The sequence below is a fragment of the Schistocerca nitens genome, chromosome 2, assembly GCF_023898315.1.
Source record: "Schistocerca nitens isolate TAMUIC-IGC-003100 chromosome 2, iqSchNite1.1, whole genome shotgun sequence".
NCBI lineage: Eukaryota > Metazoa > Arthropoda > Insecta > Orthoptera > Acrididae > Schistocerca > Schistocerca nitens.
In genome coordinates this window covers 447,780,023-447,794,608 of record NC_064615.1, presented here as the reverse complement: position 1 = coordinate 447,794,608, position 14,586 = coordinate 447,780,023, and the positions used below count along the sequence as shown (strand labels likewise).

The 14,586-nt window shown below is 43.8% G+C and overlaps 1 protein-coding gene across 1 annotated transcript in view; it reads right to left on the bottom strand.

The window, feature by feature from the left end:
- LOC126235077 (esterase FE4-like) overlaps window positions 1-14,586 on the bottom strand; it is a 79,085-nt gene that overhangs the window by 39,212 nt on the left and 25,287 nt on the right. Inside the window, exons 3-4 of the mRNA XM_049943811.1 lie at window positions 10,725-10,925; window positions 6,273-6,414 (exon numbers count right to left, since the gene is read on the bottom strand). Of these exons, the coding sequence (XP_049799768.1) occupies window positions 6,273-6,414; window positions 10,725-10,925 (343 nt within the window). The remainder of the gene's footprint in view (window positions 1-6,272; window positions 6,415-10,724; window positions 10,926-14,586) is intronic.

Genomic DNA, 14,586 nt, shown 5'->3' with positions numbered 1-14,586 from the left:
GCTTACAGAACAACTGTATGACTTATTCTTGAGTATCAGACTGCTCGAGTATTTGCGATCCCTAACAGGTCGGATTAAAGGAAGACATCGAAACAGTTCAGAGGCGTGCTGCTAGTTCTGTTAAACGGTATGTTCAATAAACACACGAGTATTACGGAGATGCTTCGTGAGGGAAAATGGCAATGTCTGGAGGGAAGAAGACGTTCTTTTCGAGCAACGCTTTTGAGACAATTTAGAGAATCGATATTTGCAACTGACTGCAGAGCGGTTCCACTGCCGAAACGTAAATTTTGAGTAAGGACTGCGAAGTAAGTGAAATTAGGACTTTTGCAGAGGCATAAAGACGGTCGTTCTTTCCTCGCTTCATCTGCTAGTAGAACAGGAAGGAAAATGGTTGATAGCGGCTCAAGGAACTCTCCATCAGGCACCATTTGGTGGCTTCCGGGTTATGTATGTAGCTTAGATATACAGGGTGTTCGCACATTCCCGATACAAATGGCAGTGAGTGCATGGTAATTTGAATAGGAACACATATCCAGAAACACACCGAATTCCTTCTACGATGATTTCAATTCAGATATGTAATGACGTCTGCTGAGGGTAGGAGAAAACTCTGTGTCGTTTGTCCTGGTATGCAAAAGGGTAGACAGGATGACGTGTTCTACGTATGATGGTAATCTGATGTCACTTAAAGTCGTATGCAATGTTTAATTTTCGAGACTCCTGAAGAGACAGAGGAAGATCTCCTGGCGCGAGTTCTGACCACTGCACCAGAAACTGAAGCGACACCAGGTGGGATGGAGTGTGTGCCAGAACATGCTCGTAGGTATAATGTCCGCAACAACCTTGGTGGTCGCCTCATCGAGCCGCTGTTGTAATGCAGCAGTACTGTTCAGTACGATCAGTATGCTGGATTCATTTTTGCTTTTAAATAATGTAAACACATAATAGTAAGTGTTAATACAAAAAATATGCTTAAGTGATAAATGGCTGTTTAGTTATGTTTCCCGTCGAATTGGTACCTAATAATTGTATTGCGTTACGCCTAACACAATTCATCAATCAGAAGTGAATGAGCTAAACATTTAAGTTGAAACTGTCCAAGAACGGAAACAATATGTTTCCGAACAGGGGTTCCTATTCAAAACATTATGTACTCACTCTCCTCACAAGTCGTAGAAGTTTATAACGGGAATTTCCGAACACTCTGTAGGTATAGTTGTAGAATTTATACCAGTTAAGGAGGGTGTGCGACAGTGATCATAAAAAAGGATGTTACCAAGCCAAGCCGTTGATCAACGCAAGTTCACTGCTGCAGTTTGTCAGGGTAACATAATAACAAAACAAAATTCTATCGAACACTGTTCTTTTGCAATGGTAAAGCACTATAGCAGCTGTTTTGTATTTGCGCTTCAATGGTCTTAATACTGTATGTTGATTCCATAATAGAGTGAAAAGCAACACGAACTGTATAAATGAGCAATACCTGGTATACTGCATTGAAATGTAGATTACATTTAATGCTAAACGTTGATGACTGAGTGAGTAGCGTAAGTTCCAATATAAGACGCTTATAATGTTGTGACTATATAGACTTTCCCGGCGTATTAGTATATCAGATTCTTGTCGGGTTTCCAGCCGGATCAAACTGTCGTTTGAACACAATATTTCAGCGGTCCACCTGGCCACCATCATCAGGTGACAAATGCTATGCTGCCCTCGCCGATAAATGATTACAGTCGCAAATGACTGCACCTTTATATGCATCGAAGTACAACAGCGAATGCGTTAGATACAGTGAGCACGAGCGCAATCATACGTGCTGCCCCTTGGCGCAAAAAGAGTTGCAGCGCCTCCGGTGGTGAATACTGTTGAAAATGATATATCGTTACAAATGATTATTCATAGCCGGCCGAGTCAGATGCCGTTGTTTCTTCATATCTAATAAAACAGGATTCCACGTTTTACTTAGCGGATATCCATGATCACTATTAATAATATTATCTGCTAGCCTGATTTCAACAGATTCTTTCAAAACACAATCCCAGTACCGTGAAGCATTTACAACTACTTGCGTCTCATTGTATAGCATCCTGTGTCCCTCTGTAAGGCAAAGTTCAGCCACCGCAGATTTGTCTGGTTGTAATAATCGCGTATGGCGATGATGTTCAATACACCTGACGTTGACGGTACGAATAGTTTGGGCAACGTAAATTTTCCTGCACTCACACGGTATTTTGTAAACGCCAGACTTCCTCAAACCCAAATCATCTTTAACCGAGCCAAGAAGTGCTGGAATCTTGGCTGGCGGACGAAAAACACATCTGATCTCATAGTTCTTCAGAAGTCTACCTATCTTGGCGGACACTTTCCCAGCATACGGAAGAAAAGCCACAGACCTAAAGGTGTCTTCAGAAGGTTCAGGTAGAGGTCGAAACTCAAAAGCACGTCGAATTTGTCGGTGTGTATAGCCGCTATTATTGAACACGTCCTTAAGATATTGCAGCTCCTATGGTAAATTCTCAGTATCAAAGACAGCATATGCTCGTTTAACCAAGGTCCGAAGGACTCCTGTACGTTGAAAAGGTGGATGGCAACTGGTAGCATGTAAATACCTGTCGGTATGAGTCGGTTTCCTGTAAACACTGTGTCCAAGAGTACCGTCTTCTTTTCTACACACTCGTACATCCAAAAAAGGTAACTTTCTCTCCTTTTCAGTTTCATCGTGATGTTCGGATGAAGACAATTAAAATGGCCCAATAACCGGTGCAAAGAGTCTATTCCATGTGGCCAAACAAGAAACATATGGTCAACATATCTCCGAAAACACGAAGTCTTCAGAAAAGATGTTTTCAGGGCCATAACCTCAAAGTCCTCCATAAAAAGATAAGCGACTACGGGGGATAAAGGACTCCCCATAGCCACACCGCCAGTTTCTTCAAAATATTTGTCATCAAGTAAAAAATAGGTGGACGTCAGAACATGACAGCAGAGCTTCGTTATTTCCATATCAAGTTTTTCATTAATTAAAATCAATGACTCTTCAAGAGGGACCCGAATAAAAAGTGACACTACATCAAAACTAACAAGTAAATCAGAGGTTCCAAGACGAAGCAACCTTAAACGCTGAATAAAATCCATGGAATTGGAAATATGGTGTTCACATTTACCCACATGAGGGCTGAAAGCCGACGCTATATATTTTGCCAAGTTGTAAGTTGGTGCACCCAGATTAGAAACAATAGGGCGCAATGGGATCCAATCCTTATGGATTTTTGGCGAACCGTATAATCTAGATGGAACGGCAGCACCAGGACGTAGTTTTTTGATAGTGTCCTCAGGTAAGAAACTCTTCTTCAGAAGTGAAATCGTAGTCCGTTTTATGCGATCCGTGGGATCCTTCTATACTATACGATACGACGGATCCTTAAGTAAATCATACATCTTATTCACACAATCTGTCTTAGAGATTAAAACGGTAGACATTACCTTTGACTGCTGGTAAAATTAACAATTCAGGGTCCTCTCTAATAGACCGAATGGCTGCTCGTTCGGCTGTTACTTTGTGGAGGCCGAGCTCGACGCAAGAGGTGAGAAACCTCCTGTCTAATCTCTTCCGCCTGTTCTTCCGGAAGACGAAAGACAGCTTGTTCAACAGAAGAAATGAATTCCATGGTGGGAATGCTTCTAGGCGTGAGTGCTAAGCTTAAACCTTTTTCCAGCACTGAAACTGTGATATTAACCAGTTCCTTACTTGTAAGATTAATCACAGTCCGTCGAAAAGTATCGTTTCCTGATATCAAGTGTTGACGACAAAAACGTTGAAATTTAGAGCACTGCCTACTAGAAGCACTCCTGTATACCCAATCTGATAAAGCCCAGGAGAGACGTCAACCCGCAAGATATCGCAGATATCAGTGAAAAAATGTCCAAGTGAAGATAAAATAAATCTTTGGATATAATAACCAATCGTCTACGAGTAAAACGGTTTCTCTAACTAAGGCCAAACTAGCTCGCCTTTAAATACTATTGGCCGCTTTTGTATTTACGTAATGGACAAAACTGGCAAATTTTGTTATAATACCTTCGTCACGACATCTCAGTAAAAAGATGATTGCACTCAGCAGCTTCCCTTTCTTCTTGCGAAGTTTATCAAACTTGCTGACGAGTTGAACCATCTCCTCCCCGTAGAGGCACTTGATGTGACTATGTGGACTTTCCCGGCGTATTAACGAGAGCAGCGTAGCTTTTCTCACCTGATGAAAGCGGCCAGTTGGGCCGCTGAAATATTGTGTTCAGATGACAGTTTGATCCAGCTGTAAACCCGACAAGAATTTGATATACTAACTCACTATATTCAGTTGTTCCGTTGGCAAGTCTTTTTAAGAAGCCGCAAACAGAGCTCCGTCCCCAGGTTCGAAAAACTTACAGTGAAAATATATCAGTATAGCACGATAGCTAGCCAGTGGTTTTTATCTTATAAGTGATAGGAAGTTAACTAGTTTCTATGAAGGACAATTCAGCAGTTGGTCTAACACAGCACCACTGAAGGATTCACAGCGTTTTCAAAGTTATGTATTCCACATATTTCAACTAATACATATTTTAAATAAATGTGTTAATATTTTATTCATTTTGTAGATGTCTGCTTTGTTAAGCAACCTTGTAAACTATGGACACAACAGATGTAGAGAAGTGCAAAGCTGTACACTTCAAGAGTCTTATAAGTGTTATCCTTTGACCAGAGGTTTAATGAGGCACCATTAGTATGAGCCATGATATGAGGTTGACAGTATGTAGAAATATGAAAATGAAGTACATATACTCAGCAAGTGCCAGCTTAAATTCATTGGTGGAGTATGGAGAAGCTTACGTTTCTATGCTTAAGACATTACTTATAGACAATGTGTGATGCCCATATCTGGATACAGGTCAACAGAATGGAATTCAAATCAGATAAGACTAACATGGGGCAACGAGAATATTCAAATAAGGGCGGTGTGAATGTTCAGAAACTGTTTCATTGATGAGAGAAAGCAACTGATATTTAAGAATAAAATAAAAGGTGTCTGTTACTCTACGAATGACGTATATTCCAAGAGAATGTGTTTCGGAAAATTCCAAGGCTCTGCTTTCTTGGACTCCGAGCATGCCTGTACGATCTTCAGGACCCACGCGACACAGTGGGCCTGCTGCACTGTGGTCCATCTGTTTACTGTCAAAGCAAAAGCTCTTTGCTGGAAGCATAATTAGGAGAACAAGGGCCCATTTGAAGATTGCGACTCGGCCACAAGTCAAGTTACCATCATTTTCTGTGTTTCATACTGTGGCTTTTAATATCTTTTCTGCATACATTGCGCTTTTAATGATTTTTTTTTCATGTACTTATTTATACTTCGTTCTTTTATTTTTTATAATAATTACATACATTTACGAATAAGAGCGTTTGCATGATTATTCTGTTAATTTATTTCTATGACCAGGAATTTTGCTCCTTCACTTTTATCAGAGTTTTTGTGGTTTGTTTTTAGATTTACAGTTAGTATATAATTACCCGTTGTTACTCACATGCGTAAACCGAGTATGCTTCAAAATGTTCAAATGTATGTGAAATCTTATGGGACTTAACTGCTAAGGTCAACAGTCCCTAAGCTTACACACTACTTAACCTAAATTATCCTAAGGACAAACACACACACCCATGCCCGAGCGAGGACTCGAACCTCCGCCGGGACCAGCCGCACAGTCCATGACTGAAGCGCCTCAGACCACTCGGCGAGTATGCTTCTGCACCCTCTGTTGATATACTGAAACCCATTCCTATAAACGTGACTCAGAAGCAGAGATGGCAGCTCGGATTATGTGACTCACATGCGCACATCGTGGCTGCGAATATGAAAACGTTTTATTGACACCAATGTACATAAGAAGGAATTATCATCATAATAAAGTAAGAGAAATCAGAGTTAGTACCGAAATATTTAACTGTTCATATTTCCCACGCGCTTCGGGAGAGGAACGGTAGAGGAATAGTCAGAAGGTGATACGATGAATCCTCTGACAGGCACGTAAGTGTGAACTGCAGGATAGTCATCTAGATGTAGGTTACGATGACTGTTCAATCGGGTCAGCTTCGCCATTGTATTTGGTGCCATCAAGAGAATTTTGATGTAAAAATATTTAATACCAAACTCTGTTCACCCGCTATCAGGACGACTAAGCTACTGATGAGTTGAGAGACATTCTGTTCTTGCAGACACATCTTGACTTACCGAGGGCGCCGAGTCGGTAGTTTAGGGTGACGACGACGAGCTGTTGTTCGAGCAGCACGTCCGGCTGGTAGAGGCGGCTGCTGCCGTTGATGAACGACCCGCCGTGGATCCACACCAGCACCGGCTGCGGCTTGCCTTCCAGCTGTGGGAACAGGCCGAGCGCACATGTAGCACGTCTTAACCTCGAGTAGTACGGAATTTTGGTAACTGTACAGGGACTAGCGACATTTGAAGATAACTGCTTTGACAGAAGACACTAATATTCTGTTTGATATGCGATAAAACTTAAAATTCCAGACGCGTATAGTGGGTTTTGTATTTAAAAAAACCACGTCCACAAACATGGATGGAAGTATTCACTCGAGATTACGGTTTTGCACCTCACTACATTTTATAGTTTGTGAGACACATCGTCTCTATCACGAAAGAAGGATAAAAACAAGAAAACTTCACAAAACGGATGTCGCCTGGACAAATTATTCACAGAACTCTGTAAATTTTCTATGTAACGAAATTAATACAATGTTTACGTGTCCCTGTCATTTATTTTCTTTGTAATTGATTCAACATTCCCCCTTCGCCTCATTTGCCATCCCATATTATGATGATGAGTAAAGAAAATATACATTGGATTATAATGCAAATAAATCTGAATCCTGCCTTGAGAGCTACTGTTTTGATGATGTCAACAACTGTAAAACTAAGCTAACAGTCCACGCGTGTGCTGCCGGTCCATAGTGTCCAACGGGCACAATATTTCGGCGATCAGACATGCCGCCATCGTCAGGTGCGTTGAATTGTCCAGTTCGTCAGCGCACCTGACCTTGGCGACTGCATAACTTCAGTGTACTGTAGGACCGCTACGTTAAAAAACAATGGGTAGCCGCTTTCGTGTAAGACGACTTTTTTTTACACCTTCGCGTATTCTAAAAGGTTGTGGTACTTTCTTATTAAATTAATAAAGTAGTATCTGTAATATCTGATATTATGTAAATATATGTGCACTCTGTCTCAAGAGGAGCTTTGCTCGATTTTGTGACTTTTTGTAAATGTACCTTTTCTTTTTGTCTTATTACATGGTCATGGATATTGAAGTTTTTATTTCTACAGACAAAACAACATGACTACCACGTGGAAAAGCGATGAAATTTGCGTTTTAATAGAACGAACATAAGTAAGTTACGCACGTCCATTTTACTGAACAAACTGTGTGGTTTGCGAACCAAATAAGGTCGACAACTGTCGTTGGAGAGCGCTGCCATGTGCCGACAGCGCTGTGCCTCGCGATGATGTACACTCCTGGAAATTGAAATAAGAACACCGTGAATTCATTGTCCCAGGAAGGGGAAACTTTATTGACACATTCCTGGGGTCAGATACATCACATGATCACACTGACAGAACCACAGGCACATAGACACAGGCAACAGAGCATGCACAATGTCGGCACTAGTACAGTGTATATCCACCTTTCGCAGCAATGCAGGCTGCTATTCTCCCATGGAGACGATCGTAGAGATGCTGGATGTAGTCCTGTGGAACGGCTTGCCATGCCGTTTCCACCTGGCGCCTCAGTTGGACCAGCGTTCGTGCTGGACGTGCAGACCGCGTGAGACGACGCTTCATCCAGTCCCAAACATGCTCAATGGGGGACAGATCCGGAGATCTTGGTGGCCAGGGTAGTTGACTTACACCTTCCAGAGCACGTTGGGTGGCACGGGATACATGCGGACGTGCATTGTCCTGTTGGAACAACAAGTTCCCTTGCCGGTCTAGGAATGGTAGAACGATGGGTTCGATGACGGTTTGGATGTACCGTGCACTATTCAGTGTCCCCTCGACGATCACCAATGGTGTACGGCCAGTGTAGGAGATCGCTCCCCACACCATGATGCCGGGTGTTGGCCCTGTGTGCCTCGGTCGTATGCAGTCCTGATTGTGGCGCTCACCTGCACGGCGCCAAACACGCATACGACCATCATTGGCACCAAGGCAGAAGCGACTCTCATCGCTGAAGACGACACGTCTCCATTCGTCCCTCCATTCACGCCTGTCGCGACACCACTGGAGGCGGGCTGCACGATGTTGGGGCGTGAGCGGAAGACGGCCTAACGGTGTGCGGGACCGTAGCCCAGCTTCATGGAGACGGTTGCGAATGGTCCTCGCCGATACCCCAGGAGCAACAGTGTCCCTAATTTGCTGGGAAGTGGCGGTGCGGTCCCCTACGGCACTGCGTAGGATCCTACGGTCTTGGCGTGCATCCGTGCGTCGCTGCGGTCCGGTCCCAGGTCGACGGGCACGTGCACCTTCCGCCGACCACTGGCGACAACATCGATGTACTGTGGTGACCTCACGCCCCACGTGTTGAGCAATTCGGCGGTACGTCCACCCGGCCTCCCGCATGCCCACTATACGCCCTCGCTCAAAGTCCGTCAACTGCACATACGGTTCACGTCCACGCTGTCGCGGCATGCTACCAGTGTTAAAGACTGCGATGGAGCTCCATATGCCACGGCAAACTGGCTGACACTGACGGCGGCGGTGCACAAATGCTGCGCAGCTAGCGCCATTCGACGGCCAACACCGCGGTTCCTGGTGTGTCCGCTGTGCCGTGCGTGTGATCATTGCTTGTACAGCCCTCTCGCAGTGTCCGGAGCAAGTATGGTGGGTCTGACACACCGATGTCAATGTGTTCTTTTTTCCATTTCCAGGAGTGTATTTCCCGTCCGCAACCACGTCCACGTCAGCGTTAGTTGTCTCGTCGCATGTAATGGCAACCTTAAGAACTATGAGCAGTTGTTCGTTTTCGCTACTGTGGAGCACATCTCTTTTACTGTAAACTCTTTGGTTCCTCTGTTTTGAGAGTCTTTTTTATGAAGCAAAAGAATAAAAAAATTTGCAGGAAACATGGGCTCTAAAGTATTTACTTTAAGAGCTATTAGCACTTGTTCGTCTTCACCTACTGTGGAAAACATAGCTTTTATGGTAATCATTTTGAAACCCCATATTTACTGGACAATTTGTCTTGTTTTGGTGCGTACTAAATCCTCCTAAACCATGAAAAGAAAGAGCTTGCAATAGGAGAGATGGATTTCACAGTACGGAAGATGAACACGTGCTTATAGCTCTTAAGGTATGCAGTTACTAGAGCTTTTTCTTCGTTTGGTTTGCACTACCAACTATGAAAGTTCGGCGCTGGAGTTGTGGTTTACCCCATATACGTTGGTGGCAGCATAATGGTGACACGAGCTTCCCAATAGGCCATGAAGGCCCGAGGATGTCTATCGGGTGCCGTATCGCCCTCTACTTTGTGGCGTCATGCGCATGCGGTAAGGAGGGTCATGTGGTTAATACACTGCTCTCCCGGAAGTTTTCCAGACGTTGGAACCGCAACTATTCAGTCAAGTGTCTCCGCAAATAGTATCACGATGCTGAGTGCTTCTCGTACTGGACCTCCCAGCAAGGAAAAATCCTTGGCAGTACCGGGAATCGAACTCAGGTCCCTCGCATGGCAGCCATCTGTGGTGACCTCTCAGCTACATACGTGGACTAATGGTCACACAGTCATCTTTAAATGTTGGTTGTGTAAAGTTACTAACATAACTCCGCGAGACCTACACCGTCTTTCTTCGAATGATTGCCTTGTCAGTTCCCTGAGCATCTACGATCCTAGCATCGTGTCTCTGAACTCGCCCGACGTTTACTGCCGTTTGTGCGTGACAAAGACTCAAAGTATTGGATCAGTACACTAGAATTAGACGCAGTAGCATCTTTTCTGTGATTCCCTCTGCAGATGCACTGCACCCTTCCAGAACCTTCTCAACAAACCTTTGGCCGGCCGAAGTGGCCGTGCGGTTACAGGCGCTGCAGTCTGGAACCGCGAGACCGCTACGGTCGCAGGTTCGAATCCTGCCTCGGGCATGGATGTTTGTGATGTCCTTAGGTTAGTTAGGTTTAACTAGTTCTAAGTTCTAGGGGACTAATGACCTCAGCAGTTGAGTCCCATAGTGCTCAGAGCCATTTTTTTCAACAAACCTTTGTCTTCCATTCGCTCTCCGTAATACCGATGATACCTGAGAGTCCCAGTTCCATTAAATACGTATACGATGCGACATGCTCGAGATGTTCACCACTAATGTTGTAAATCGATACTATTGTGGAGTACAATAATGTTCACGAAATTAAAAATCACAGAATGTCGCGGTTATGTAGATCCTCACTCCCAGTACGGTGGCTGCTGAAGTATATATGTAAACAAGCATGGGGAATACGTACTCTTCACCAGGAAAGTTGCCAAAATACACGAAGAAACAAAACCCTTTCAAATAGCTGGCGGTATCTATTCTTCGGAGTCCCACGGGGAGTGACACTGTACGCGTTTGCTTTACCTCTTGCCACAGCATTCTGCAGACAGCTGTGTCCAGCAGTGTTTACCTGGAACCCCGAGCTCACCTGCGTGGTGTAGACGTTGAGGGTGAGGCAGTCCTCGTGGCCGACGACGCATCCGGAGCGATGGTCCAGCTGGGGGCAGTCGTGCCCGGGGGCCGACGCGTTCAGCACGCCCTGCCACGGCTCTGCGGCCTGCGGCGCCTGCGGAGCGCACAGCCGCTGGTAACAACGCCCTGCCACCAGGAGGTTCACATGCCACAGCAGCTAGCAAAAGTATTTTATACGGACTAATGTGACTACATTTTCACGTTTCTTTGCTTCGTGGATGGGCTGTAGGAGCGCTGCACAGAAACGTATCCAAGGAGGGTCAAGATTATAAAACGTGCCGTGTACCATCTACATCTACGTGATTACTCTGCTATTCACAATAAAAGGTCTTGCAGAGGGTTAAATGAACCACCTTCAAGCTGTCTCGCTGCCGTTCCACTCTATAACGGCGCGCGGGAAATCTCATCTTAGCAGTTGTTCTTGATTGAAATTCCGGAATATTTACTTCGTCTTCCTTCGTGAAGGAGTTTCGGAAAACCGTGTTTAATAACTCTGCTTTAGTGGCACTGTCATCATCAGTTACTTCACTGTTGTTATCACGCAGTGAAGGTATTGATTGCGTCTTGCCACGTTTGTGCTTTATGTATGACCAGAATTTCTTTGCGTTTTCTGCCTGATTCTGAGACGGAGTTTCGTTGTGGAGATTATTATAAGCATCTCGCATTGAAATACGCTCTTTCTTCCGAACTTCTGTAAAACTTTGCCCATCTTGAGGATTTTGCGTTCTTTTAAATTTGGCATGCTTTTTCGTTGCTTCTGCAACAGTGATCTGTTCCGTTTTGTGTACCATGGGGGATCAGTACCATCACTTATTAATTTATGTGGTATATATCTCTCTATGTCCGTCGATACTCTCTCTCTTTGAAATCATTCCACATCATGCTTTTTCGTTGCTTCTGCAACAGTGATCTGACCCGTTTAGTGTACCATGGGGGATCAGAACCATCACTTATTAATTTATGTGGTATATATCTCCCTATGTCCGTCGATACTCTCTCTCTTTGAAATCATTCCACATCTTTTCTACTCGTACGTGTTGCGTTCGGAAGGAATGGAGACTCTCTCTTAAAAAGGCGTTATGAGTATTTTTATCAGATTTTTTAAATAGACGTACTTTGCATTTCTTTTTGATGGTTGAGATTGTTACGGTTTTCAGCCTAGCAGCAACTGCCTTGTGTTCGCTAATCCCTGTATTCGTCATGATACTCCCTGTTTATCCAGGATTAATTGTAGAGGGAGGCCAAGGCTTGATTTAGCCTGGCCAGATTACGGTTTAAGTCCCTCTCTTACATCTGATCAGGAACAACACATGCCAAAGACATTAAAAAATGTTCACAATAATAACGGTAAAACAATGATAATAACTTTTTTTCCAGACCTCCCGGGTGTCTAGCTGGATGAGATCGTTGACGTCCCACGATATTTCGGTATGGAATTCCATCAGAACCACCTGATGATCGCGGATAGGTTATTCGCCGAAATATCGTGGGACTTCAACGATCGCATCCAGCTGGACACCCGAAAGCCCTGGAAACCACACATACGCTGGGAAAGCCTCCGATCACATAATAAAAATAATAATATTTGACGCTCCTAATAATAATAGTAAAGGGCATTTAGAATGATACAGATTAACTACCACATGGCAGTCTTATATGAAGTCCAGAAATAATTTCACATTGTTGAAAATGAGTGTTTCTGATGTGGTGTTCAGATAACAGTCTAAGAGTTGAAGACAAATAGGACGGAGCGCAGTGATTGAGAAGACGATTGAGGAAACATGGAATATGACAGTCTACGAGTTATCAGCGCGGGGCCAACATAATTGTTCGTAGGCTGGTGCGAGCGATATGGTCGAAAAAGCCTACGTCACAAATGTATAGTACTGGGTGATCGAAAAGTCAGTATAAATTTGAAAACTGAATAAACACGGAATAATGTAAGTAGAGAGGTACAAATTGACACACATGCTTGGAATGACATGGTGTTTTATTAGATCCGAAAAAAGTAAGAAGTTCACAAAATGTCCGACAGATGGCGCTTCATCTGATCAGAATAGCAATAATTAGCATAACAAAGTAAGACAAAGCAAAGATGATGTTCTTTACAGGAAATTCTCAATATGTCCACCATCATTCCTCAACAATAGCTGTAGTCGAGGAATAATGTTGTGAACAGCACTGTAAAGCATGTCCGGAGTTATGGTGAGGCATTGGCGTCGGATGTTGTCTTTCAGCATCCCTAGAGATGTCGGTCGATCACGATACACTTGCGACTTCAGGTAACCCCAAAGCCAATAATCGCACGGACTGAGTTCTGGGGACCAGGGAGGCCAAGCATGACGAAAGTGGCGGCTGAGCACACGATCATCACCAAACGACGCGCGCAAGAGATCTTTCACGCGTCTAGCAATACCTTGTTTTTTTTTGTTCTAGTAAAACCCCATGTCATTCCAAGCATGTGTGTCAATTTTTACCTCTCTATCTACATTATTCCGTGGTTTATTAAGTTTCCAAATTTATACTGACTTTTTGATGCCCGAATCTCGTGGTCGTGCGGTTGCGTTCTTGCTTCCCAGGCCGGGTTCCCGGGTTCGATTTCCGGCGGGGTCAGGGATTTTCTCTGCCTCGTGATGGCTGGGTGTTGTGTGATGTCTTTAGGTTAGTTAGGTTTAAGTAGTTCTAAGTTCTAGGGGACTGATGACCATAGATGTTAAGTCCCATAGTGCTCAGAGCCATTTGAACCATTTTTTGACTTTTTGATCACCCGGTACACAAGCATTCGTCACTAGTTCCAGCCTGCGTGAGATTTCGTACGAAAATCCTTCAACAATCGCATCACCGTAGTCAAATATGGGGAGTATTAGTGTCTCTAAGAGCTTTTTTTGGGCTCGTTAGAAAATACTTTTTTATATTTCTGTAGCGAGTGAAGTGATGTCGACACCTCCTTACAGACTGCAGCTGCGTGTGTTCAGTCCATTCAAAGTGATGGCCAAGAATTGTGCCCAAGCTGTTTGCCGTTCTGCGCCGTTTAGGATTAATGGTAGAAGAGATTCTCTGAACTTAGGGGTAATAAGTCTTTTGTGAGCGACTAAGGTTACTTGCGTTTTAGATGGGTTAAGTTCAAAGCTATGTTCTGCGCCCACTCAGATAGGTGAAATAAATCGGTATTTACATGCTGGATGGCTGTGTACAGGTTTGTTGGACTTACATTTAGATATAACTGAAGGTCGTCTACGTGTAGCTGATATTTGCGATGGAAGAAAATAGTTGACACGTGATTAACATATAATTAGAGTAATAATGTGTTCAATACAGATCCCTGTAGGATCCCGGATACTACATTCCTCCACTGCGACCTTTTTGTTCCAATCATTACACACTGTTGGCGAGATGTAAGGTACGAGCAGAACCACTGTACTGCACTTGAAGGAAAAGTTTCACTTGCGAGTTTAGCAAGTAGAATATCAGAGCCGGCAGTGCCGAAAGTTTTGTTGAAACCCATAAAGCACCTGCTACTTGATTGTTATACGTTCATAGCTTGTTACAGTTCGTCAGTTACTTTTGTAAGAGCAGTCCTTGTGAAGTGATTTTGACGGAAATCGGACTGGTATTCATCTAGAAGATAGTATGGTGTTACTTAGTAAGCTGTTCGTGAGCTGTGTGTTCATTCATTCTTGATTTTATGAATTCCCGCTTCCGGGCTTTTGGAAGGTGTGTGCTATTTTGGGCAGTAGAAGATAGACAAAAAACAGATCGTTCGCGCTGTTATTTTATAGTGTCCTCTAGCTGCCGAACAAATTCAAGCAATTGACTTC